The sequence below is a fragment of the Hakea prostrata genome, chromosome 5 (genome assembly GCF_041222555.1).
Source record: "Hakea prostrata isolate BN-2017 chromosome 5, UWA_Hpros_2, whole genome shotgun sequence".
NCBI lineage: Eukaryota > Viridiplantae > Streptophyta > Magnoliopsida > Proteales > Proteaceae > Hakea > Hakea prostrata.
Window position 1 is genome coordinate 51,343,099 of NC_142604.1, and position 25,563 is coordinate 51,368,661.

At 37.6% G+C, this 25,563-nt stretch overlaps 3 protein-coding genes across 3 annotated transcripts; all 3 read left to right on the top strand.

Moving 5' to 3' along the window:
• The first annotated feature begins 1,646 nt into the window (after positions 1-1,646).
• On the top strand, positions 1,647-2,993 carry LOC149016441 (putative F-box protein At1g32420). The gene has a single exon (XM_089156755.1). The coding sequence runs from the start codon at positions 1,647-1,649 to the stop codon at positions 2,991-2,993; it is 1,347 nt and encodes a 448-aa protein (XP_089012881.1).
• Positions 2,994-8,726: 5,733 nt separating this feature from the next.
• On the top strand, positions 8,727-10,073 carry LOC149016442 (putative F-box protein At1g32420). The gene has a single exon (XM_089156756.1). The coding sequence runs from the start codon at positions 8,727-8,729 to the stop codon at positions 10,071-10,073; it is 1,347 nt and encodes a 448-aa protein (XP_089012882.1).
• Positions 10,074-18,618: 8,545 nt separating this feature from the next.
• On the top strand, positions 18,619-19,962 carry LOC149016443 (putative F-box protein At1g32420). Its single transcript, XM_089156757.1, has one exon. The coding sequence runs from the start codon at positions 18,619-18,621 to the stop codon at positions 19,960-19,962; it is 1,344 nt and encodes a 447-aa protein (XP_089012883.1).
• Positions 19,963-25,563: the final 5,601 nt, after the last annotated feature.

Here is a 25,563-nt window from a genome sequence, read left to right on the forward strand (position 1 = left end):
TTTCAATTTTTCTTCTTACCCTCCCTTAGAGGACTTGCCAAGCCCAACTACAAAGTCTTCATTGAATTGACAACCTCTGTTAGTCCAATTACTTCTCCTTAGGCACTGAAGCGGAGAGGAGGGATTTTTATTTTTATTTCAATATTTTTAAATTTATTAATTTTTATTTATTAATTTTTTGTCTGAGGTTCATCTGGGCGAACCTGTTCGCGCACCTCATTAAATGTGAGGATTTTGCTTGGGAGCAAGTGCCTACGTGGCACTGCTCCAAGCAGCGGACGGCTAGATTAAAAGATATTTTGAATAGTTGAATCTTGATCATTAAATACTTCCACATGTAAAGTTCATCCATTTAAGTGAATCTATTGCTAGTTTTACAAGCTAACTCAACAAACATATGAACCGAATCGAACTGAACCGGTTTTTCTTTTCATTCCAATCCCTTGCGTCTTACCCAACTATTCGTGATTCGCCCAGCCAGCTTGGTCGGAAATACTTGCATCACACCGATTTTATCCAAAGCTGATCCATCGACTTCTCAAGTGAACAGATGCTTCTCATGGGACCCATCAGTGAATCTTGCGTAAGTGTGACTAAAAACGAAAAACTCTATTTTTATCTGAAATTGTGACTGAAAATGAATGAAAAACCCAATTTTCCATTTTTATCATCAGATGCTACATGTCAAAATTCAGGAAGTTGTGGTTCCACCAAAAGAACTCCATTAATTGTAGGTATGTAATGTGGATAAATGTTTTTAGTATTATTTAACTGAAATCTGCAGTTTAATTTGATTGATATCTTCACTTTAATTTAATTGATAATGGGTTACAGGTTTAACGGAGGATCAGGAGCAACTCTTCTCGGTGTGGGTAATCTGATCTAATGCCATCGCAGATGTACCAAAGAAGCACAGAAGCGACTGGCCAAAGAGCGTGAAGAGATCTTAAACACTAACACTAACAATAATGGTAAGTCAGCCAAGATCTTCTCAGCAAGGAGTTGAAAAGAGTAACAAATAATTTCCCGGATTGTTGGGCTCCCGTAGTTACGGAGAAGTCTACAAGGGTATCCGCATCGGTCCTCAATGAGGTGAGAATCCTACGCCTCCTTGACTACTGTGTTGAACTGGATCAACCTCAACCTCTCATGGTGTACGAATACATCTCAAACGACACCTTATACGATTATCTTCACACCCAGCACCGTTAATGGTAGTATTATCGGCAATGCCTGGGGATGCTAAGGAAATCCCGCCAGTGAATAGTGGTGGTTACCGAAGACGAAAGGGATTGGTATGAAAAGAAAAATCGGTTCGGTTCGGTTTGGTTGATATGTTTGGGTTAGATTCTAAAACTAATTGCAGATTTACTTTAAGTGGGATGAATTTTGCATGTGGGACATTTAACGATCAAGATTCAACTATTCAAAAACTCTTTTAATCCAACCGTCTGGAGCAGTTATATATGGAAGTAATCGAATCCGACTTAACTACTAACTCTTCATTCCTAGTTTTATTATGTTTTTGTGTTTCCTACGACAACGCGCGTTAAATTTTAAAACCGTGTGTTCTACTTGAAATTTGAAATCCTTCTTTCACTGTAAGAATCGTGTAGAAGCTCCAGTAGAGGATGATTATCCAGACGATGGATGAGGAGGAGAAGATGAATAAGAGAAGCCTTCGAATAATGGAGTGGGAAACGATGAACAAGAGACAGCGCCATGATCGTGCGCCGGTTCTTCCTGAAGATGTTTTGATTTTAGTGCTTTCGAAATTACCGCTGAAAACCCTAACGAAGTTCAGGTGCGTATGCAAACGATGGCTTTATTTGTTCTCCGATGATGCTTCGTTTGTTAAAATTTATTCCGAGCAAGCTAGGTCGAGGCAACTTCTTTACCTATTTTCATTCACTGCTGCCAATCCATGGAAAAAAGGTCCTCACTGCATTACCTTCAATTCCATTGACAATGAAAAGAACCCAATAAGCAGTTTCCGTTTCAAGAAATTTCGTAATGTTTATTCTCAAATTGTGCCCACACGTTTGGAACTAGTTTGCATTCAGGACAGTCACATTGTTCATATCTGTAACCCTAGTAGACATGAGATGATTACATTGCCAAACGACCCAAAACTTCCTTCTTCGGTTAGTTATACATCTGTGGGTTTTGGATATGTTGAATCAACTGACGAGTTCAAGGTAGTTCGCTTCATTCCTCCTGATGGTCTGTATCGGTATGACGGATTCAGTGCCAAACCAGCTTGTTTCAAGACGAAATGCCAAGTTTTTACCCTAGGAGGAAAAGGAACAAGTTGGGCTTGGAGAGACGTGGAGGGTCCTCCACACCATGTTGGGTATTGTAAGAATCCAGCTTTTGTTAATGGAGCCATCCACTGGTTGGTCTTATATGATTCTATGGTTGACACTGTGATCTACAATGGGGCTATGATTGACCCCAACAATACAATCCTTGCATTCGATCTGAAGAGCGAAAAGTTCAGATTAATCTCACACCCTGAAGGTTGTACGGATGTTAGGTCTTCTAATTCTCCTGTAAATTTAGAACTTCAATTGGTGGAGTTGAGGGGGTTTCTGTGCCTTTCATGCATTCAAGGTTGCAAAATGGACATATGGATGCTTAAAGAATATGAGAGTGGTAAATGGATGAAAGAACACAGTATTGACCTTAATGTCTTGGACTCAAGTTACCACATAAGGAAATTCATAGATGTTGGTCGATATTATGTTCCAAGAGATATAGATGATACAAAGATATTAATGGAGACATATTCCAGAGGTTTAGGGTATTATCATCTCCAAACCACAAGTTTCAAGGGATTTCAGCATAGCAGACCACAAATGCCAAAGCTACGGTTCACTTTCTATGTGGAGACTTTGCGGTCACTAAAAACATTAGCACCAGGGGCACCAAGGAAATGTTACAGCAGCTCAGGTAGAAGGAGAAGCCTCCATGTCACTAGTCCTGCACTCTAGCTTCTGTTCTTCTTGTACTGGAGTTTACTTGTGGAGTTATCCAGCTCAGACAGAACCCAAAGCCCCAATTATCAATTTTCTTGTATTCCAGCTTCTGTTTGTTTTGTAATTTGTTTGTAACATTGACATGTAACATGTTGGATAAAATTTTAGTTGAATTATCCAGCTGAGGTAGAACCAGAAGCCCCACATATCAGTAGTTTTGTTCCCTAGCTTATGTTTTTCCAGTGTAATTTGATTACAATATGGACTTGTATTGGATAAAGCTTACTTGTCGAATTGTCCAGCTCAGGTAGTATCAGAAGCCCTATATATCAGTTATTCTTGTACTCTAGCTACTGTTTCTCTTGTGTATTGTGTAATTTGTACTCTAAGTCAATCACCATACATTATGAATGCTCAAGACCATCCACCGATACTTTGTGATAGAAAATTTTGAACTCTAAAGACTGGTATGAAATTTGTCAAATACATCTAATGAGATTGTTCTACAACAAGGTGATAGGGTCTTAATTTTCAATTAATCTTAAAAAGAATGAAGGAAAAAAATCAGTAAAATGTAATGTAGTTAATCCTGGCCACTAGTTGATATTCCATTTTATTGATGGCTACGCTCTAACCACTAGGTGTAAACGTTTTGACACTAGTCCTTTTCATACTTTTTTCCTTTTTTAAGTAAAAGGATTTTTACTACTTCGATCCTATCAAAATTTGAAAGTAGATCCATTTTCTTCACTTGACACTTTCAAAGATGATTCTTTCGGTTTAGCTTTCAGAAATTTATAGTTTTCTTGGGAAATTGCTTGGGTGTTGCGCAATTAATGCGCATCACCTACAACAAACGGTCGAGATTTAGATCTTGACCATCTGTTTCGAAAAGGGTGTCCTCACACTTCTGAGAAATGGACTGTCGAGATAAAAATCTTGATCGAGATCTTGATCTTGACTGTTCGCAGCACAGTGCTGCGCATTAATTGTGCAGCACTAAAGTCGAGCCGGTTTTTTTGTGGCTCTCATTGAGCATTGGATTTTGGCGGATGATGGATCACAATTGTAATTTGAGGTGATGATATCAAAATAATCTATGAGTAATTGGTTTAAGATTGAGTACATGAACTTTGCTTGTCAGAACGCGTTCAACATTGGTCACTGGGTTTATGCTTTTTTTTTTTTTTTGCTCACTTTATTTTTCATATAAAATTGGTGAAAAAAGAGTGAAAAGAAAATCAACATAAAGATTTATGTAAGTATCAAATGTAATGGATATCTAATTGATGCTATATGGATGGTATAAAAATTGAGAGCTTAAATATAAAAAAAAAAGAAAAAAGAAAAGAGAAAGAATATCAATTGGAAATTGACTCTCTTTGATGGTTAAGATCAATGCCATCATTGTGTGAGGTCAAGAGTTTTGAATCTTCTTAGCTAAAGGACAAGACTCTATATGGACTTATACGAAAATCAATTTATTGAGAATTAAATCCCTGCAGCCCAATATTAACAAAAGCGATTCATCAGGAACCCTAGCGACCTGAAGACGTCGTCTGCCGCAGCCGCCCTTTGAGGTGGAGAGACTGTCTCTCCACCTCCTCCTCCGCTTCATATCACTTCCACTCCCCTCCCTCTCTCCGCCTCTCTCTGTTTTTTTCTGGTTTTTCATTTTTTATCACTTGCTGCTCCCCTCCCTATCTCCGACTCTCATCTCTCGTTTTCCTTTTATCTCCCTCTCTCCGCCTCTCTCTCTCTGCTTCCTTTTATCTTCCCTGTTCTGATTTCTCCATCTCCATCTCTCTCCCGTGAACGTTTATAGTTTTCTCCATTTCTCTCCTCACCTTCTCATCTTCTTTATTTCTCGATTTTGTCTATTTCTTTTGTCTTCTCTGCATCTGTTTCGCAACACAGATCTGAAGTTTTTTTAAAACTTCGATCTGTTTCTCTGTTTTGTCGATCTCTCTCATCGCCTCTATATCTTTTCAGTATTTCTTCTCTCCCTCTCTTTGTTTCCCACTTCTCTCCATCTTTGCCACTTCTCTATTTTGCCATTTTTCTTTCGCTGTTTTCAATTTTTTCTGTTCACAAAAAAAAGGAAAAAAAAAAAAAAGAAGAAGACCGGTGGTAGATGCAAGTTCTTGGACGAGTTTTCTGCCGTTTTGGAGTTTGTTTTGCTATGTTCTTTTCGTTTTCGTATGCTGGTGGTATACTGGGTAGCGGCTTCAAGATGGGAGTTCAGAAACGGGTGCTTTTTGCCTCAACAACTGAGTTGGCGCCTTTGTGGCGTGTTCTGTCTTCGCGTTTGTGGCATGCTAGTTTCTCGCCCTTGTGGTGTGTGGTTTGTAAGCCCTTGGGGTGTGTGTTTTGTCCGCCCTTGTGGCGTGTGTTTTGTCCAACCTTGTGGTGGCATGTTCTGTCTTTGTCGATGAGGCGTGTGGTATGTAAGCCCTAGGGGGGTATGGTTTGTCAGCCCTTGTGGCGTGCTCAGTTTTCACCTTTGAGGTGTATGGTATGTACACTCTTGTGGCGTGGTTATGTCTGCGTCGGTGTCCGCCTTTGTGGTGTCTCCGCAAGCGGTAGTGGTGGTTATGTTTATCATACCTATTATGTTTTTCTGGCTCTGTGGTTGTCATAACCAGATTCTTGAGGGTTTATTGGGCTCGGCCCATCCCTTAGTTCTTGTTATTTTCCTTTTGTTCGGTGTTTGTGTCTGTGTTTTATTTCAATTATGAATGAAATGTTTGACCTTCCAAAAAAAATCCATGCAGCTCCATCTTCTCGACACCAAATCAAATGTAGAGGAGATCTGTGAAAATTGACTACTGTCATTAATTGTCATATACAAAAAAGACAAAAGGGACAGCAAAATTATAACAAAATTAAAGTGGTGATCCAAATTTATGGAAAAAGGCAAAAATAAATTGAGTTCAAAGGATTGCCAGAAGGACCATTGCGCAGAGAACCTCGAGTCTGGTATACATTCACTTACTTCCGTTTTTCTGGTAGAACTGTCATGCATTCAAGTTCATAGAGACGAGGAACAATTTAATGAGATCTGGTCCATATAGAATTCCCAATTAGTTTTCTTTGAGATGTATTCCCTTTTTAAGCATTTGAATCTTAAAGATGCAGAGTATTCTGGGAATTTCTTTGAATGTTGAAAATTCCAATTTGACATAAAATGGAAATGATTTGTCGTTTCGAAAATTAGATGCACCCTTCCGGAGGAATAAGGGATCACTCTTCACTTCCAGAGAAATTTCCTTTTGTGCTAACCAAGATATGTAGTTTGTTGGGCTTATTCTTGCTAAAACTTTCGTATCAATCTTTCATAATGACATTCGATTGGCCAGCACTGGTTTCACCAGTTCCATTGGTTGATGGTAATGTGTCTTTGTGAAATCTTATGTTTTCTCACTCTTAACTTCATGCATACGTTTTTATCTTTCTAATGGCTTTTGTATTTTAATATTTTGTTGATTTTTATGGTTTACAGGGACTTGTAATTTTAGCGGTCCACTGCCTGGGTTCCTTGCAAGAACAATCAAGTAATAATTGTTCACTCTTGACTTTTTCCTGACAATCCTTTTTTTTCAATGATTCTGAACTTGTTCCTGTTCTGTATTATTTCCTTCTTTGAACAGCATTGTGGGAAACCCTCAAATCTGCGCAAGCGGCTCGGAAAGAGATTGCTATGGAACAATGCGGATGCCACTTAGCTTCAACTCAAATCCTTTGCAGGGTATGGAATTTTAGAATACCATCATCTTTAAAAATTTCCTTACTCCTTCCTTCTTGCCATTTGTATTTTGAACTTGAATGCTGCCTTCATGAACACCTTTTCTGATGTTATAATGAACCACTGGTTGCACACATAGTTTTCAATATTCAATTTCCTTGACAGTTCTTTTGTTCTTAAGAAAAGTTCTGTTACCTATTTGCTTTTCATTTTCACTTTATTTCCCCTTTCATTTCAAAATAAGAAAATGCTATGATGTGGTCTCCCTTGCTCTCCTCCCTCACCCCCACCCACAAGAAAGAATAAAAATAAAAACCAATGATTCCACTCTCTCTATGCGTAAGCAAGTATTTCCCCTGCAGCAACGTTTTTTCAGAACCTGAAAACTTATTGCTAAGTTTAATTCTATCTTGGTGATTCTACAGTACCATTTATTCTCTTCCTTTCTCTCTCATGTTGACCCTGAAATCTGATTTTTATGTTTCTCAAGATCCTAAATCTGTAAGGAGACCCAAAAGTCAGAAGGTTACCCTTGCTTTAGGGTCAAGCTTGGGCTGCATCTGTCTCCTCATCCTTGGATTTGGACTTCTTCTTTGGAGGAAGCAAAGACATAACCAACAGATATTCTTAGACATTAATGGTTAGTAAACACATAAACATCTCTATCAATTGGTTAAGGTGGCTTTCGTAAAGTGAATTAAATCAAGAGAATTAATGCGAATAGGAAAAGACAGAAACTTCTCCCAAGTTTTTTTTTTTTTTTTTTGGTAATGAACTTCTCCCAAGTTAATGGCTGCCTTTGGTACCCTTTAGGTTGGGACTTGCCCTGGTTTACTGTTTATGTACTGAGAATTTTTTTACTGGGTTTACTCTTTAAAATTTTTTAAGTGAATCAACAGCTAGTTTTACAAGCTAACCCACAAACATAAGAACCGAATTGAACTGAACCGGTTTTTCTTTTCAATCCAATCCCTTGCGTCTTACCCAACTATTCGTGATCCCCAGCCAGCTGTCGAAATACTGCATCACCCGATTTCATCCAAAGGTGACCCATCGACTTCTCAACTGAACAGATGCTTCTCATGGGACCCATCAGTGAATCTTGTGTAAGTGTGACAAAAAAGGAAAAACTCTATTTTTATCTGAAATTGTGACCGAAAATGAATGAAAAACCCAATTTTCCATTTTTATCATCAGATGCTACATGTCAAAATTCAGGAAGTCGTGGTTCCACCAAAAGAACTCCATTTTTTTTGGTAAGAAAAAACTCCATTAATTGTAGGTATGTAATGTGGATAAATGTTTTTAGTATTAAACAACTGAAATCAGCAGTTTAATTTGATTGATATCTGCAGTTTAATTTAATTGATAATGGGGTTTTAATTGATAATGGGGTTATAGGATCGAGAGCAACTCTTCTTGGTGTGGGTAATCTGATCTACCGAATCGCAGACACATCAAAAAAGCACAGGAGCGACTGGCCAAAGAGCGTGAAGAGATCTTAAACACTAACATTAAGAGTAGTGGTGAGTCAACCAAGATCAACCTCGCATAGTGTACGAATAAATCTCAAACGACACCTTATACGATTATTTTCACACCCAACACCGTTATGGTGTATTATCCAATGCCCGGGATGCCAAGGAAACCCGCCGTGAACGTGGTGTTACCAAGCAAAGGGATTGTTGAAAAAAATCGGTTCATATGTTTGGGTTAGATTCTAAAACTAATTGCAGATTTACTTTAAGTGGGATGAATTTTGCATGTGGGACATTTAACGATCAAGATTCAACTATTCAAAAACTCTTTTAATCCAACCGCTGGAGCAGTTATATATGGGTAACGAACCGACTAACTACTAACTCTTCATTCCTAGTTTTATTATGTTTTGTGTTTCCTACGACACAACCGCTTTAAAGTTAAAACCGTTTGCCTTGAATTTCAAATCTTTCGTTCACTGTAAGAATCGTGTAGAAGCCCAGTAGAGGATGATCATCCAGACGATGGACGAGGAGGAGAAGATGAATAAGAGAAGCCTTCGAATAATGGAATGGGAGATGATGAACAAGAGACAGCGCCATGATCGTGCGCCGGTTCTTCCTGAAGATGTTTTGATTTTAGTGCTTTCGAAATTACCGCTGAAAACCCTAACGAAGTTCAGGTGCGTATGCAAACGATGGCTTTATTTGTTCTCCGATGATGCTTCGTTTGTTAAAATTTATTCCGAGCAAGCTAGGTCGAGGCAACCTCTTTACCTATTTTCATTCACTGCTGCCAATCCATGGAAAAAGGGTCCTCACTGCATTACCTTCAATTCCATTGACAATGAAAAGAACCCAATAATCAGTTTTCGCTTCAAGAAATTTCGTAATGTTTATTCTCAAATTGTGCCTACACGTTTGGAACTAGTTTGCATTCAGGATAGTCACATTGTTCGTATCTGTAACCCTAGTAGACATGAGATGATTACATTGCCAAACGACCCAAAACTTCCTTCTTCGGCTAGTTATACATCTGTGGGTTTTGGATATGTTGAATCAACTGACGAGTTCAAGGTAGTTCGCTTCATTCCCCCTGATGGTCTGTATCGGTATGACGGATTCAGTGCTAAACCAGCTTGTTTCAAGACGAAATGCCAAGTTTTTACCCTAGGAGGAAAAGGAGCAAGTTGGGCTTGGAGAGACGTGGAGGGTCCTCCACACCATGTTGGGTATTGTAAGAATCCAGCTTTTGTTAATGGAGCCATCCACTGGCTGGTCTTATATGATTCTATGGTTGACACTGTGATCTACAATGGGGGTATGATTGACCCCAACAATACAATCCTTGCATTCGATCTGAAGAGCGAAAAGTTCAGATTAATCTCACACCCTGAAGGTTGTACCGATGTTAGGTCTTCTAATTCTCCTGTAAATTTAGAACTTCAATTGGTGGAGTTGAGGGGGTTTCTGTGCCTTTCATGCATTCAAGGTTGCAAAATGGACATATGGATGCTTAAAGAATATGAGAGTGGTAAATGGATGAAAGAACACAGTATTGACCTTAATGTCTTGGACTCAAGTTACCAGATAAGGAAATTCATAGATGTCGGTCGATATTATGTTCCAAGAGATATAGATGATACAAAGATATTAATGGAGACATATTCCAGAGGTTTAGGGTATTATCATCTCCAAACCACAAGTTTCAAGGGATTTCAGCATAGCAGACCACAAATGCCAAAGCTACGGTTCACTTTCTATGTGGAGACTTTGCGGTCACTAAAAGCATTAGCACCAGCGGCACCAAGGAAATGTTGGAGCAGCTCAGCTAGAAGGAGTATCTTCCATGTCACTAGTCCTGCACTCTAGCTTCTGTTCTTCTAGTACTGGAGTTTTCTTGTGGAGTTATCCAGCTCAGACAGAACCCAAAGCCCCAATTATCAAATTTCTTGTATTCCAGCTTCTATTTTGTTATGTAATTTGTTTGTAACATTGACACGTTGGATAAAATTTTAGTTGAATTATCCAGCTGAGGTAGAACCAGAAGCCTCACATTCTAGCTTCCGTTTTTGTTGCGTAATTTGTTTGTGACATGGGTTTGTGTTGGATAAAATTTAGTTGTTGAATTATCCAGCTGAGGTAGAACCAGAAGCCCTATGTATCACATATTCTTGTACTCTAGATACATTATGAATGGTCAAGATCATCCCACCGATACTTTGTGCTGTGATAGAAAATTTTGAACTCTAAAGACCATGAAATTTGTCAAATACATTTAATGAGGTTGTGCTACAACAAGGCGATAGAGTCTTAATTTTCAATTAATCTTACAAAGAAAAAGAAAAAAAAAATCACCAAAACGTAACGTAGTTAATCCTGGCCACTAGGTGATATTCCATTTCATGGATGGCTACGCTCTAACCACTAGGTGTAAACGTTTGACACTAGTCCTTTTCCTATCAAAAAGATGGATTTTTCACTACTTTTTTCCTTTTTTAAGTAAAAAGATTTTTACTACTTTGATCCTATCAAAATTTGAAAGTAGATCCATTTTTCTTCACTTGACACCTTTGAAGACGATTCTTTCGGTTTAGCTTTCAGAAATTTATAGTTTTTTTGAGAAATTGCTTGGGTGTTGCGCAATTAATGCACATCACCTATAATGAACGATTGAGATTGAATCTTGACCATCTGTTTTGAAAAGTGTGTTCTCACACTTTTGAGAAATGGACAGTCGAGATAGAAATCTCGTCGAGATCTCGATCTGGTCGCAACATAGTGTTACACATTAATTGTGCAACACTAAAGTCGAGCCGGTTTTTTTGTTGCACTCGTTGAGCGTTGGATTTTGGCAGATGATGGATCACAATTGTAATTTGAGATGATGATATCAAAATAATCTCGGAGTAATTGGTTTAAGATTGAGTACATGAACTTTACTTGTGCGAACGCGTTCAACATTGATCACTGGGTTTATGCTTTTTTGTTTGGCTCACTTTATTTTTCATATAAAATGGTGAAAAAAAGAGTGAAAAGAAAATCAACATAAGGATTTATGTAAGTATCAAATGTAATGGATATCTAATTGATACTATATGGATGGTATAAAAATTGAGAGCTTAAAAATTGACTCTCTTTGATGGTTAAGACCAATGCAATTATTGTGTGAGGTCAAGAGTTTGAATCTTCTTAGTCAAAGGACAAGACCCTGTATAGAACTATACAAAAATCAATTGAAAAAATGATTGGTGGTCCAAATTTATTGTCACACACCAAAAAAGACAAAAGGTACAACAAAATTATAGTGGTGGTACAAATTTATGGAAAAAGGCAAAAATTAATTGAGTTCAAAGGATTGCCAGAAGGACCATTGTACAGAGAACCTCGAGTTTGATATGCATTCACTTACTTCCATTTTTCTAGTAGAACTGTTATGCATTCAAGTTCACATAGACCAAGAACCATTTAATGAAACCTATAGAGTTCCCAATTAGTTTTCTTTGAGATGTATTCCCTTTTTAAGCATTTGAATCCCGAAGATGCAGAGAAGGTAAGTATATGGGATTTCCTAAATGATAAGTAATTCTGTAACTCATCATCTCCCTGAGGATTTTGTTACCTGTTATTGGTGCACAATAAAATCCGGAAACTTAATAAACCTGAGAGTTTATAGTAATTAGAAAAACCCAAAAACGGGTGTTGCTTCAGAGCTGCGCATTTAACTGCGAACGTCCAAGATTAAGCCACGCTGACATCTTGAATATTAATGGTGGATTTAAAACATGTGGCTCAGTCAGTTTTTTAAATGAAGTTAAACGTTGAATCGAGCGGTTCAATGGTTCGAGCGATTCAACGGTTCGAACCATAATTGTTTCACCGAATCCAACCACAAAGGATAATGAAAGTTTGAAATCGTTCAAAAGAGGGAACAACGTAAACAGAGGTAGAGAGCTTGCAAAGAGAGAGAGGGAGCTGCGAACATCGTCTCCTTCATTCTCAAATCCTAAAAAGAGAGGTGCGTCGTTTTGCACGGAGAGAGAGTGATGCACGATCATCTCTTCATTCTCAAACCCTAAAGAGAGAGAGTTGCGATCGTCTCCTTCATTCTCTTCCAACATTGGCTTCGACAGAAGGTTTAGGAATTGAACACAGAGAGGAAATGCAGAGAGGTTGGTTTTCAAGGGGTTTCTCTCCTAACCTGTCGAAGGGCTTCTTGCAGAGGATTGTATCGAAGGGTTTTGAAGGGGGTTCTTTCCTCTAGAGCGCAAGCTTACCTTGCACAAATATTCTGAGAATTTCTTTGAATGTTGAAAATTCCAGTTTGACATAAAATGGAAATGATTTGTCATTTCGAAAATTAGATGCACCCTTCCGGAGTAATAAGGGATCACTCTTCACTTCCACAGAGAAATTTCCTTTGCTGGGCTTATTCTTGCTGAAACTTTCGTATCAATCTTTCCTGATGACATTCGATTGGCCAGCACTGGTTTCACCAGTTCCATTGGTTGATGGTAATGTGTCTTTGAGGAATCTTACGTTTTCTCACTCTTAACTCCATGCATACGTTTTTATCTCTCTAATGGCTTTTGTATTTTAATCTTTTTGTTGATTTTTATCCCTCCATAAGCGGAAGAGCTGAAGCTTTGGTTTTAAATTATGGTTGATTAGACTTGATAAATCAAACAAGAGGGAAAGAAAAGTAAAACCAAAGTGCATTAAACGGTTTTAATTAATTCCCCTGTTCAATTTAATCAATTTAAAAGAGTTTTCTTAATATAGGAAATATGATGAGATGGGACTTGTCCCTCTCTCTTTTTTGTTTCTGATTTCTTTTATATTTTTCTTTATATAAAGAAATTTGGTTATGAAATCTAGAGTATAATTTCTATGGCTGGATTTGTTAGCTGATCAAAGTCCCTTCTTGTGGTTTATATGCTTGGTATATTAGATGTGTAATATTTGATTGAAAAACCTCAAATTGAACCCTTAAGTCATGAAATTTGAAATAAGAGACCCATCTTATTTGGATTGTTATTTATTTTACGTTTCTATTGTTAGTATACAAAAAGAAAGGATTCGAATAAAGTGAACAAAGTGATGGCTTTATCACTGTCGAAATCCAGATATAAACTTGATGAGATATTCTCTTTTGTCAAGAATTTTTTTTAACATTTTTTTTGAAAAAAAAAAAGAGAAAAGAGATGGGAAGAGAGAGAACAACTGAATGGATATATGCATCCAATTACCATGACCAAGTTAAAGACCTTCATTGGGTCTAAAATTAATGCAAGAAAGAGAACAAAATTTTGGATGAAAGAGTCTAAATTTGTTCTATAGACACTAATGTGTTTTTGATTCAGTCTCATGATTCTTGTGTCGTTGATTCTTGGTCTTGTAAATAAAAATGACATGTCTTTAAGTTTTTTGTTTACTATCAAATTATTCATATCGGTTTTTAATCTTGTGGATTATGATAGAGTGAATGATATGGACAAAAAGTATATTAATTATTAAACCTACATGAACAAACTTGAAGGGTATGTCATGAAAGGTTTCGAACATAAAAACTATAAATTAATTTAGTCATTTGCTTATATGTAGACGACATGCTGATTCTTGGTTCTGATCATTCTGTAGTGAATGACATCAAAAAAAACTTAGCTAAAGAATTTAACATGACGGATCTTGGTGTTATTGACATCATTCTTGGCATGAAAGTAAGTTTTTCTGGGCAAGAAATTATCCTTAGCCAATTTAACTATATTGAAAAACTACTTTCTAGATAGAGATACAGTGGATGCAAACTAGTAGAGACATCATATGTTTATAACAAAATCTTGTACCGAATGATGGTAAAGCTGTGAATCAGTTAGATCACTTTAGACTGATTAGTAGTCTCTTGTATGCAATAAGTTGCATTAAGTCGGACATAGCCTATACAGTAGGCATGCTGAGTTGATTCACTAGTAATCCTAGTAGAGAGCATTGGTTTACCTTTACAAGGCTAATGAGACACCTTAAGGGTACTTCTAACTATGTGCTTCTCTAAACTAGACATCCTAAAATTTTGGCTCTTATTGCTCAAAATAGAAACAGAAAATCTACTAGTGATTAGTTTTACACTAGGTGAAGTGGCTGTTGAAAGAAAATCCAAAAGATGAACTTGTATTGATTTGAGTTCTACCCTTTATGGAATCAGAATTATATTATTTAGCCTTAAGAGGAGATAAGGCAGAGAGTGGATAAAAAATATGATCTTGGATATTCCTATGATTAACTTGAAGTTTGTTTTGTGATAATCAAGCAACAACAATGATAGCTAATACCTCACTCTTTAATGGTAAGAAGAGACAAATTAGGGTAATGCAGGTTATGCTGAATTATCTAATAAAACAAGAAGTGATCACTTTAGTTGATCAATATAGAACATGACAGATGCCCTTACAAAAGGATTGAAATACATATCGAACATTCAAATTGTGGGGGAGATGGGGTTAAAGACCATATAGATAGATAGGTCTTAATCCAATTATATGTTATTTTGAATTGTTCGAATTTCATCTAGCCATAGTTAGCATTCATGACAATTTGCATATTTCAGATAATTTGGCAGAATTGTGGAGTATAGAGGTTTGTGAAATCATTCCACATTGATGATATAACAACCTTTGTATGAAGCTTGATTACTTTATTATTCCATTCAAGGAATATGAAAATTGTTGATATGTTTCGATGATGTTGTTATTTTTATATCATTCCACATCTGATGATATGTCTTCCATAGAAAGGTTTATCATTCCAAATTTGATGATATAACCAATAAACTATGTTGGACACAATAACTCTAACATTCCAAATAGAAACATGGAATGGTTCTTTGTAAAAGAAACCATTTAGATCTTGTTCTTGTAAAGAAACTTAATGAGAATGCAAATTATGTTGAACATGATTCCAAATAAAAACATGGAATGGTTCTTTGTAAAAGAAACCATTTAGATCTTGTTCTTGTATAGAAACTTGATGAGAATGCAAGATATGTTGAACATGATTCCAAATAGAAACATGGAATGATTTTTGTAAAAGAAACCGTTTAGATCTTGTTTTTGTATAGAAACTTGATGAGAACGCGAATGATTGAATTCATATATTATGAAATTCATATTTTGGTAAATTTGCGATGGATGGCGAAAATGGAGGAGCGAATCCAATCCTCTGGCTTGATGAAAAGATTTACTTGACAAGTAAAATCACTCGAAGCTGTCAGGATGGATCTCGATAAGAAAGATTCACTTTAAGAGTAAATCGTTAAAGGATGCAAGGAACAGTTGTATTGTTCTTTGTGAGAATAAGTAATTCAATCCAAGAAGAATTTTTAATTAGATTGGGTTTAGATTTGTTCTAAAACTCATGTTTTGATTCAAAGTGTTCTTTTGGATTTTATTGAATACTATTCTCTTTTGGAAAGTTATGAATGATTTTGTATTGAGTTTGAACATTACATTTTTGGGACTAATGCTAGAGCCATATGTAGAACATAGGAGGAGATTGTTGAGGTATTTGAGTCATACCCAACTTGTGTTGAGGTACTCAAATTATACCCAACTTATTGTTGAGGTATTTAAGTCATACTCAACTTATGTTCTAATATGAGCCATCAGATTAGTTACGATCTAACGGTGTAATAGGCCTTTGTAGGAGAGTCCAATTACCAATAGAATTCAGCATTTATACTATAAATACTACCTAGAAGCAGCGGTCTAGGTATTTCAATCTAGATACTTAGGGTGTAATGTTTTAAGCAACCTCGCACTTAAACCCTAACCCTAACACTTTTAGTGGTCCACTGCCTGGGTTCCTTGCAAGAACAATCAAGTAATAATTGTTCACTCTTGACTTTTTCCTGACAATCCTTTTTTTTTCAATGATTCTGAACTTGTTCCTGTCTGTAATATTTCCTTCTTTGAACAGCATTGTGGGAAACCCTCAAATCTCGCGAAAGAGATTGCTATGGAACAATGCGGATGCCACTTAGCTTCAACTCAAATCCTTCATAGGGTATGGAATTTTAGAATACCAGCCATCTTTAAAATTTCTTTATTCCTTCCTTCCCTCCATTTGTATTTTGAACTTGAATGCTGCCTTCATGAACACCTTTTTTAATGTTATAATGAACCACTGGTTGCACACATAGTTTTCAATATTCAATTTCGTTGACAGTTCTTTTGTTCTTAAGAAAAGTTCAGTTATCTATTTGCTTTTCATTTTCAATTTCACCTTACTTCCCATTTCATTTCAAAATAAAGAAATGCTATGATGTGGTCTCCCTTGCTCTCCTTCGTCACCCCCACCCGCAAGAAAGAATAAAAATAAAAACCAAAGATTCCACTCTCTCTATGCCTAAGCAAGTGTTTGCCCTGCAGCATCGTTTTTTCAGAATCTGAAAACTTATTGCTTAGTTTAATTCTATCTTGGTGATTCTACAGTATCATTTATTCTCTTTCTTTCTCTCTCATGTTGATCCTGAAATCTGATTTTTATGTTTATCAAGATCCTAAATCTGTAAGGAGACCCAAAAGTCAGAAGGTTACCCTTGCTTTAGGGTCAAGCTTGGGCTGCATCTGTCTCCTCATCCTTGGATTTGGACTTCTTCTTTGGAGGAAGCAAAGACATAACCAGCAGATATTCTTCGACATTAATGGTTAGTAAACACATAAACATCTCTATCAATTGGTTAAGGTGGCTTTCGTAAAGTGACTTAAATCAAGAGAATTAATGCGAATAGGAAAAGACAGAAACTTCTCCCAAGTTAATGGCTGCCTTTGGTACCCTTTAGGTTGGGACTTGCCCTGGTTTACCGTTTATGTACTGAGAAGTTTTTACTGGGTTTACTCTTTAAAATTTTTTAAGTGAATCAACAGCTAGTTTTACAGGCTAACCCACAAACATATGAACCGAATTAAAGTGAACCGGTTTTCCTTTTCAATCCAATCCCTTGCGTCTTACCCAACTATTAGTGATTCGCCCAGCCAGCTTGGTCGGAAATACTTGGCATCACACCAATTTCATCCAAAGGTGACCATCGACTTCTCAACTGAACAGATGCTTCTCATGGGACCCATCAGGCTGCGTTTGTTTGCAAAGGTGGGGTGGGAAAAAAGGGGTGGGAAAAAAAAACATGTGGGTCCCACATGTAGTGGGGTGAGGGAGAAGAAAAGGAAAGGAAAGGGTTTTGTGGAAAAGTGATGGGGTGGGTCCCACTTTTTACTTTTCCCAACTTTTCCATAAAATCCCACCAAATATGTGGGGTTTTAAAATAGCATGGGGTGGGAAAGTTGAACTGCCACATCAGCAGACAAGGTTCCTTGAATCAAGGAACCTTGTCTCCCACTTTCCCACCCCAAGCAACCAAACACTCTACCATTTTAGGATTTAAAGGAAAAGTAAGAAATTTACACATTTTTCAAAAATTTTCCCACCCCTTTTTTCCCACCCCACTTTTATTCCAGCAAAAAACGAAAAACTCTATTTTTATCTGAAATTGTGACTGAAAATGAATGAAAAACCCAATTTTCCATTTTTATCATCAGATGCTACACGTCAAAATTCAGGAAGTTGTGGTTCCACCAAAAGAACTCCATTTTTTTTTGGTAAGAAAAAACTCCATTAATTGTATGTATGTAATGTGGATAAATGTTTTTAGTATTAAACAACTGAAATCTGCAGTTTAATTTGATTGATATCTGCAGTTTAATTTAATTGATAATGGGGTTATAGGATCAGGAGCAACTCTTCTTGGTGTGGGTAATCTGATACCGGATCGTAGACGCATAAAAGAAGCACAGGAGCCACTGGCCAAAGAGCGTGAAGAGATCTTAAACGCTAACACTAACAGTAGTGGTGAATCAACCAAGATCAACCTCGCATAGTGTACGAATAAATCTCGAATGACACCTTATTCGATCATCTTCACACCCAGCACCGGTAATGGAAGCATTATTAGCAACGCCTGAGGATGCTAAGGAAATCACGCCAGCTACAGTGGTGGTTATCGAAGACTAAAGGATTGGAATTAAAATAAAAATCGGTTCGGTTCATATGTTTGGATTAGACTCTAAAACTAATTGCAGATTTACTTCAGTGGGATGAATTTTGCATGTGGGGTATTTAACGATCAAGATTCAACCATTCAAAAACTCTTTTAATCCAACCGTCCGGAGCAGTTATATACTTATATATGGAAGTAATCGAATCCGACTTAACTACTAACTCTTCATTCCTAGTTTTATTATGTTTTTGTGTTTCCTACGACACAACGCGCTTTAAAAGTTAAAACCGTTTGTCTACTTGAATTTCAAATCTTTCGTTCACTGTAAGAATCGTGTAGAAGCTCCAGTAGAGGATGATCATCCAGACGATGGAGGAGGAGAAGATGAATAAGAGAAGCCTTCGAATAATGGAATGGGAGATGATGAACAAGAGACAGCGCCATGATCGTGCGCCGGTTCTTCCTGAAGATGTTTTGATTTTAGTGCTTTCGAAATTACCGCTGAAAACCCTAACGAAGTTCAGGTGCGTATGCAAACGATGGCTTTATTTGTTCTCCGATGATGCTTCGTTTGTTAAAATTTATTCCGAGCAAGCTAGGTCGAGGCAACCTCTTTACCTATTTTCATTCACTGCTGCCAATCCATGGAAAAAGGGTCCTCACTGCATTACCTTCAATTCCATTGACAATGAAAAGAACCCAATAATCAGTTTTCGCTTCAAGAAATTTCGTAATGTTTATTCTCAAATTGTGCCTACACGTTTGGAACTAGTTTGCATTCAGGACAGTCACATTGTTCGTATCTGTAACCCTAGTAGACATGAGATGATTACATTGCCAAACGACCCAAAACTTCCTTCTTCGGCTAGTTATACATCTGTGGGTTTTGGATATGTTGAATCAACTGACGAGTTCAAGGTAGTTCGCTTCATTCCCCCTGATGGTCTGTATCGGTATGACGGATTCAGTGCTAAACCAGCTTGTTTCAAGACGAAATGCCAAGTTTTTACCCTAGGAGGAAAAGGAGCAAGTTGGGCTTGGAGAGACGTGGAGGGTCCTCCACACCATGTTGGGTATTGTAAGAATCCAGCTTTTGTTAATGGAGCCATCCACTGGCTGGTCTTATATGATTCTATGGTTGACACTGTGATCTACAATGGGGGTATGATTGACCCCAACAATACAATCCTTGCATTCGATCTGAAGAGCGAAAAGTTCAGATTAATCTCACACCCTGAAGGTTGTACGGATGTTAGGTCTTCTAATTCTCCTGTAAATTTAGAACTTCAATTGGTGGAGTTGAGGGGGTTTCTGTGCCTTTCATGCATTCAAGGTTGCAAAATGGACATATGGATGCTTAAAGAATATGAGAGTGGTAAATGGATGAAAGAACACAGTATTGACCTTAATGTCTTGGACTCAAGTTACCAGATAAGGAAATTCATAGATGTCGGTCGATATTATGTTCCAAGAGATATAGATGATACAAAGATATTAATGGAGACATATTCCAGAGGTTTAGGGTATTATCATCTCCAAACCACAAGTTTCAAGGGATTTCAGCATAGCAGACCACAAATGCCAAAGCTACGGTTCACTTTCTATGTGGAGACTTTGAGGTCACTAAAAGCATTAGCACCAGGGGCACCAAGGAAATGTTGGAGCAGCTCAGCTAGAAGGAGTATCTTCCATGTCACTAGTCCTGCACTCTAGCTTCTGTTCTTCTAGTACTGGAGTTTTCTTGTGGAGTTATCCAGCTCAGACAGAACCCAAAGCCCCAATTATCAATTTTCTTGTATTCCAGTTTCTATTTTGTTATGTAATTTGTTTGTAACATTGACACGTTGGATAAAATTTTAGTTGAATTATCCAGCTGAGGTTGAACCAGAAGCCCCACATATCAGTAGTTTTTGTTCCCTAGCTTATGTTCTTCCAGTGTAATTTGATTACAATATGAACTTGTATTGGATAAAGCTTACTTGTCGAATTGTCCAGCTCAGGTAGTATCAGAAGCCCTATATATCAGTTATTCTTGTACTCTAGCTACTGTTTCTCTTGTGTAATTTTTACTCTAGTCAATCACCATACATTATGAATGCTCAAGATCATCCACCGATACTTTGTGATAGAAAATTTTGAACTCTAAAGACTGGTATGAAATTTGTCAAATACATCTAATGAGGTTGTTCTAGAACAAAGCGATAGGGTCTTAATTTTCAATTAATCTTAGTAAAATGTAATGTCGTTAATCCTGGCCGCTAGTTGATATTCCATTTCATCGATGCTACGCTCCAACCACTAGGTGTAAACGTTTTGACACTAGTCCTTTTCCTATCAAAAGATTTTTTCCCCTTTTTTTAAGTAAAAGGAATTTTACTACTTCGATCCTATCAAAATTTGAAAGTAGATCCATTTTTCTTCACTTGACACTTTCAAAGATGATTCTTTCGGTTTAGCTTTCAGAAATTTATAGTTTTCTTAGAGAAATTGCTTGGGTGTAGCGCAATTAATGCGCATCACCTACAACGAACGGTTGAGATTGAAATCTTGACCATCTGTTTCGAAAAGGGTGTTCTCACACTTCTGAGAAATGGACTGTCGAGATAAAAATCTTGATCGAGATCTTGATCTCGACTGTTCGCAGCACAGTGCTGCGCATTAATTGTGCAGCACTAAAGTCGAGCCCCTTTTTTTGTGGCTCTCGTTGAGCGTTGGATTTTGGCGGATGATGGATCACAATTGTAATTTGAGGTGATGATATCAAAATAATCTATGAGTAATTGGTTTAAGATTGAGTACATGAACTTTGCTTGTTAGAACGCGTTCAACATTGGTCATTGGGTATACGCCTTTTTTTTTTTCTTTCACTTTATTTTTCATAAAATTGGCGAAAAAAAGAGTGAAAAGAAAATCAACATAAGGATTTATGTAAGTATCAAATGTAATGGATATCTAATTGATGCTATATGGAAGGTATAAAAATTGAGAGCTTAAATTTAAAAAAAAAAAAAAAAAAAAAAAGAAGAAGAAGAAGAATATCAATTGGAAATTGACTCTCTTTAATGGTTAAGATCAATGCCATTTGTGTGAGGACAAGAGTTTTGAATCTTCTTAGCCAAAGGACAAGACCCTATATGGACTTATACGAAAATCAATTTATTGAGAACTAAATCCCTGCAGCCCCATCTTCTCAACACCAAATGTAGAGGAGATCCGTGAAAATTGACTACTGTCATTAATTGTCATATACCAAAAAGACAAAAGGAACAGCAAAATTATAACAAAATTAAAGTGGTGGTCCAAATTTATGGAAAAAGGAAAAAATAAATTGAGTTTAAAGGATTGCCAGGAGGACCATTGCACAGAGAACCTCGAGTCTGGTATACATTCACTTACTTCCATTTTTCTAGTAGAACTGTCATGCATTCATGTTCACAGAGACGAGGAACCATTTAATGAGATCTGGTCCATATAGAATTCCCAATTAGTTTTATGGGAAGCAAAAGACTCACTGGATTAGCTGGAAACGTCTATGTATGTCAAAGAAAAAAGGTGGTTTGGAATTTAGGGATTTTGCTTGGTAGCAGTGCCTAGGTGGCACTGCTCCAAGCAGTGAACGGTTTAGATGAAGAGTTGAGTCTAACATTAAATCGTTGTCGTTGATTTTTCCCATGTGCAAGAAAGCAAACTTTAAGTGAAAGTAAACCCAGTTCGTACGGTTTAAACAAACCAGTACAAAACCAAAACTCAATTTTAAAATAAAAATTTTAAAAACGTCGTCTTCTTCCTTACGAATCTACGTTCTCATCTTGAATAACACCGATCTTCAATCTGCAATTGAGGCAATTCTAACCTAAAAACTTTGTCATGGAAGAGATCAAAAAACCCATGATGATACCCTGACTCGGAGAAGGAAAACATGTGCCATGGGGGAAATTGAGGTTTGAGGAGAAATCGATTCTGTATTTGTATTTGGTTGGCAGCAATGGTGATGGATTGCCATTGCCGACACACAACAGCGAAACCAGGGAAGCCCACCACGTCTAATTTGTTTAATATCAGAATATGGATTTCACTGGGAAGTAGGTCAATAGTGCTACTGGGGATATTATTCTTAACACCAGAAGTTGAAATCTTCTTCAACCGCTGTCTACTACTTGAGGAGTAGCAGCTGGATAGGGAATCCATGGAAGCGATGCTAAGTTCCTAGACCTGTCAATAGTGAAAACAACAAAGAAAATAAGGAACTAATTGACGAGGGTACCTGGACGATGGGGATCGACTGATCGTCAATAGTCTGATATGTGATGTTGAAGAAGAAGAAGAAGAAACAGCCGCACCGCTTCTTGGGCTCTCCCGGATTTTGTAGCAGGTATTAGTAGAGTAGACTGAAGGGTTTGGAGCTTCAAACAGAGGTTGTAAGTCTTCTAAAACTCCGTTCCAGATTTGAAACTGTGATCGGAATGAAATTCCATATATGAGCAGGATTGAAGTCAACTCAAACTTAGGGTTTATGGAGGTTTCGACTAGGGTTAGGTTTGGCTGATACCCTGCTGTTCTGCTACCCAGAATGGTCCTCCGTTGCTGTTTTTATCAACTGGGTTGAGTTCCTTCCAAGTTGATCACACATAACAAACTCAAAATTCTGGAATTTTGAATTTCTTCAAAAATCTCAAGGTCGAAGATGACTTGCAGAATTTTTCAACTCACCAAAACAAGTCAAATTTGCAGAAACAAAGGGTAGGGATAGTTTCTAAAGCTTCCTGCGATCAACTTGGAATTGGGAAACCAGAGTTGATGTTCACGGAACCAAATAGAAGCAGGAGATATGCTGTGAAATCTTAAGATGAAAAAATCGAAGAAGTGATGTGAAATCCTGATCGAAAGCAGGAGATTTGATATCAAATGTGCTATGACCGCGATTCAATCATTCTTTCTCAAAAGACCCACCAAGGAAATGGCGGAAGAATTGCAAGAATCAGATGTTCTTTGGCCAAAACAATCAAGCAATAACCAGATTGAAGATCGGTGTTATTCAAGATGAGAACGTCTAAGGAAGAAGACGACGTTTTTTAACTTTTTATTTTAAAATTAAGTTTTGGTTTTGTACTGGTTCGTTTTGAACCGTACGAACCGGGTCTACTTCCACTTAAAGTTTGTTTTCTTGCACATGGGAAAAATCAACGACAACGATTTAATGTTAGACTCAACTCTTCATCTGAACCGTTCACTGCTTGGAGCAGTGCCACCTAGTCACTGCTGCCAAGCAAAATCCAGAATTTAGAGATACAAAGAGACAAAACTTGGCAATGCTTACTAAAGTGGCATATCGGTTATGGTCAGAACCAAACTCCTTGTGGGCTCAGTTTATCAAAAGTATTTACTTCCCAACTTCTGATTTTTTACATGCACAGATAGGTTACGACCCAAGCTGGGCATGGAGAAGTCTAATAGAAGGTCAACAGATCCTAGAAGAAAATTTGAGATGGAAAGTTGGTCAGGGCTCCCAAATAAAGATCTGGGAGGATAGATGGCTTCCTAATACACCGGGGGGGGGCGCTGCTGTACGCTGCATCCACCTTGGTCTTTTTCCCACTGCTGATACACTGGTTTGGGGAGCTGCAAACACAGGTAGATTCTCTGTTAAATCTACTTACCATGCTTTAACTAATAGCATGATTCAGGAAGGAACACAACAGCCTTCTACCTCTCGTATCCCATATTGGAAAACCATCACACATCTTACCTGGAATATGATTTGGAAATCACATTCTCTTCCAAAAATCAGAACTTTAATGTGGAGAGCTGGTGCTGAAGGTTTGGCCACTGGTGAAAATTTGAAGAAGAGACAGATGGTTGGAGATTTTTTATGCTCAAGAGGTCACAAATGAGATAGAATCAACAAGACATATTTTTCTAGAATGTGCCTTTGCACGCAAGGTATGGTTTGCAGCACTTTCTCCTATAAACCACCAGACAACCAGCAACTTCAAATGGCTACATGGCTGGAAGTTGTGCAGAGAGTTCTTCCACGTGATAAACTAGAAGCCAGAAAAGTATTGAGTCTGCTTTTCTTTATTTGTTGGGAAATCTGGATCGCTAGAAGTGAGTATATCTTCAACTTGGTGACAACATCTCCAACGAGAGGTGGTTTCTAGAGCGAGAGGATATGCATCGACAATTCGGAAAGTGAAAGAGGTTGCTTGTTGGCGGGACATCCGTGCAAAGAGCTAATGAAGTTCAAATGTCAAGGACCACTTCTTATCCAGCCATACCCATATATAATCCAAAGTGATGCATCTCTTCTTAAAGCCCATCATCGTATGGGCTTGGGCTATGTGTTTTACAACAGCATTGGAGTCATGATAAAAGCTGTCTCAACACACACTCAATTTGATACTGCCTTACTTGGTGAAGCATTAGCACTCAGATCGGCTATGATAGATGCTATTGGAGAAGGTATCGAGCGTGTGGTGTTTCAATCTGATTGCACTCAGCTCATTAGACTTATTCAGAATCCGGTGAGTGAGATACCTTGGATCCTTGATCCTATCCTTATGGATATTCGGAAAATTTAAACTGATTTCCTTGACTGTAGGTTTGATGTTATCTCTAGGTTGAACAATGTAATTGCTCATGTCCTAGCAAGGAAGGCCCTGTCGATTGCAGGCTCGACAGTTTGGCCGCTTTCCACTCCTTGGCTGTTTCCTTCAGCCTTGGCTTCTGCCCAGCCTTAATGAAAGTATGTACCAAAAAAAAGATGCATTCCCTTTTTAAGCATTTGAATCCTAAAGATGCAGAAAAGGTAAGTATATGGGATTTCTTAAATGATTAGTAATTCTATAACTGATCATCTCCCGGGGGAGTTTGTTACCTGTCATCACTACAAAAAAAAGGGTTTTCGTGGCGGTTTTTTCCACCACTAAAAGTGGCAAAAACCGCCACCATTTGTTTTGTGGCAGTTTATAAACCGCCACAAATCCGACGTGGAATCCACCCTTGTGAACATTCAATTAGTGGCGGTTTTATAAAACCGCCACTATTAATATGAATATGCCGGCGGAAATTACCGCCCCTAATTGAATATGCATAAACGGTAATGGGATGAATTAAATTATGATGTTTTTAGTGTCGGTAAGGTAAAAAACCGCCACTAAATGTCAATATTTAGTGCCGGTCATCTCTAAAACAGCCACCATTAAGACATATTTAGTGACGGTAAGATAGGAAACCGCAACAAATTATGTCCTAATTGTGTTCAAATTCAATATAAATCCCCTTGCAATTTCCTGGTCCATTAATGGCGTTTTTTGT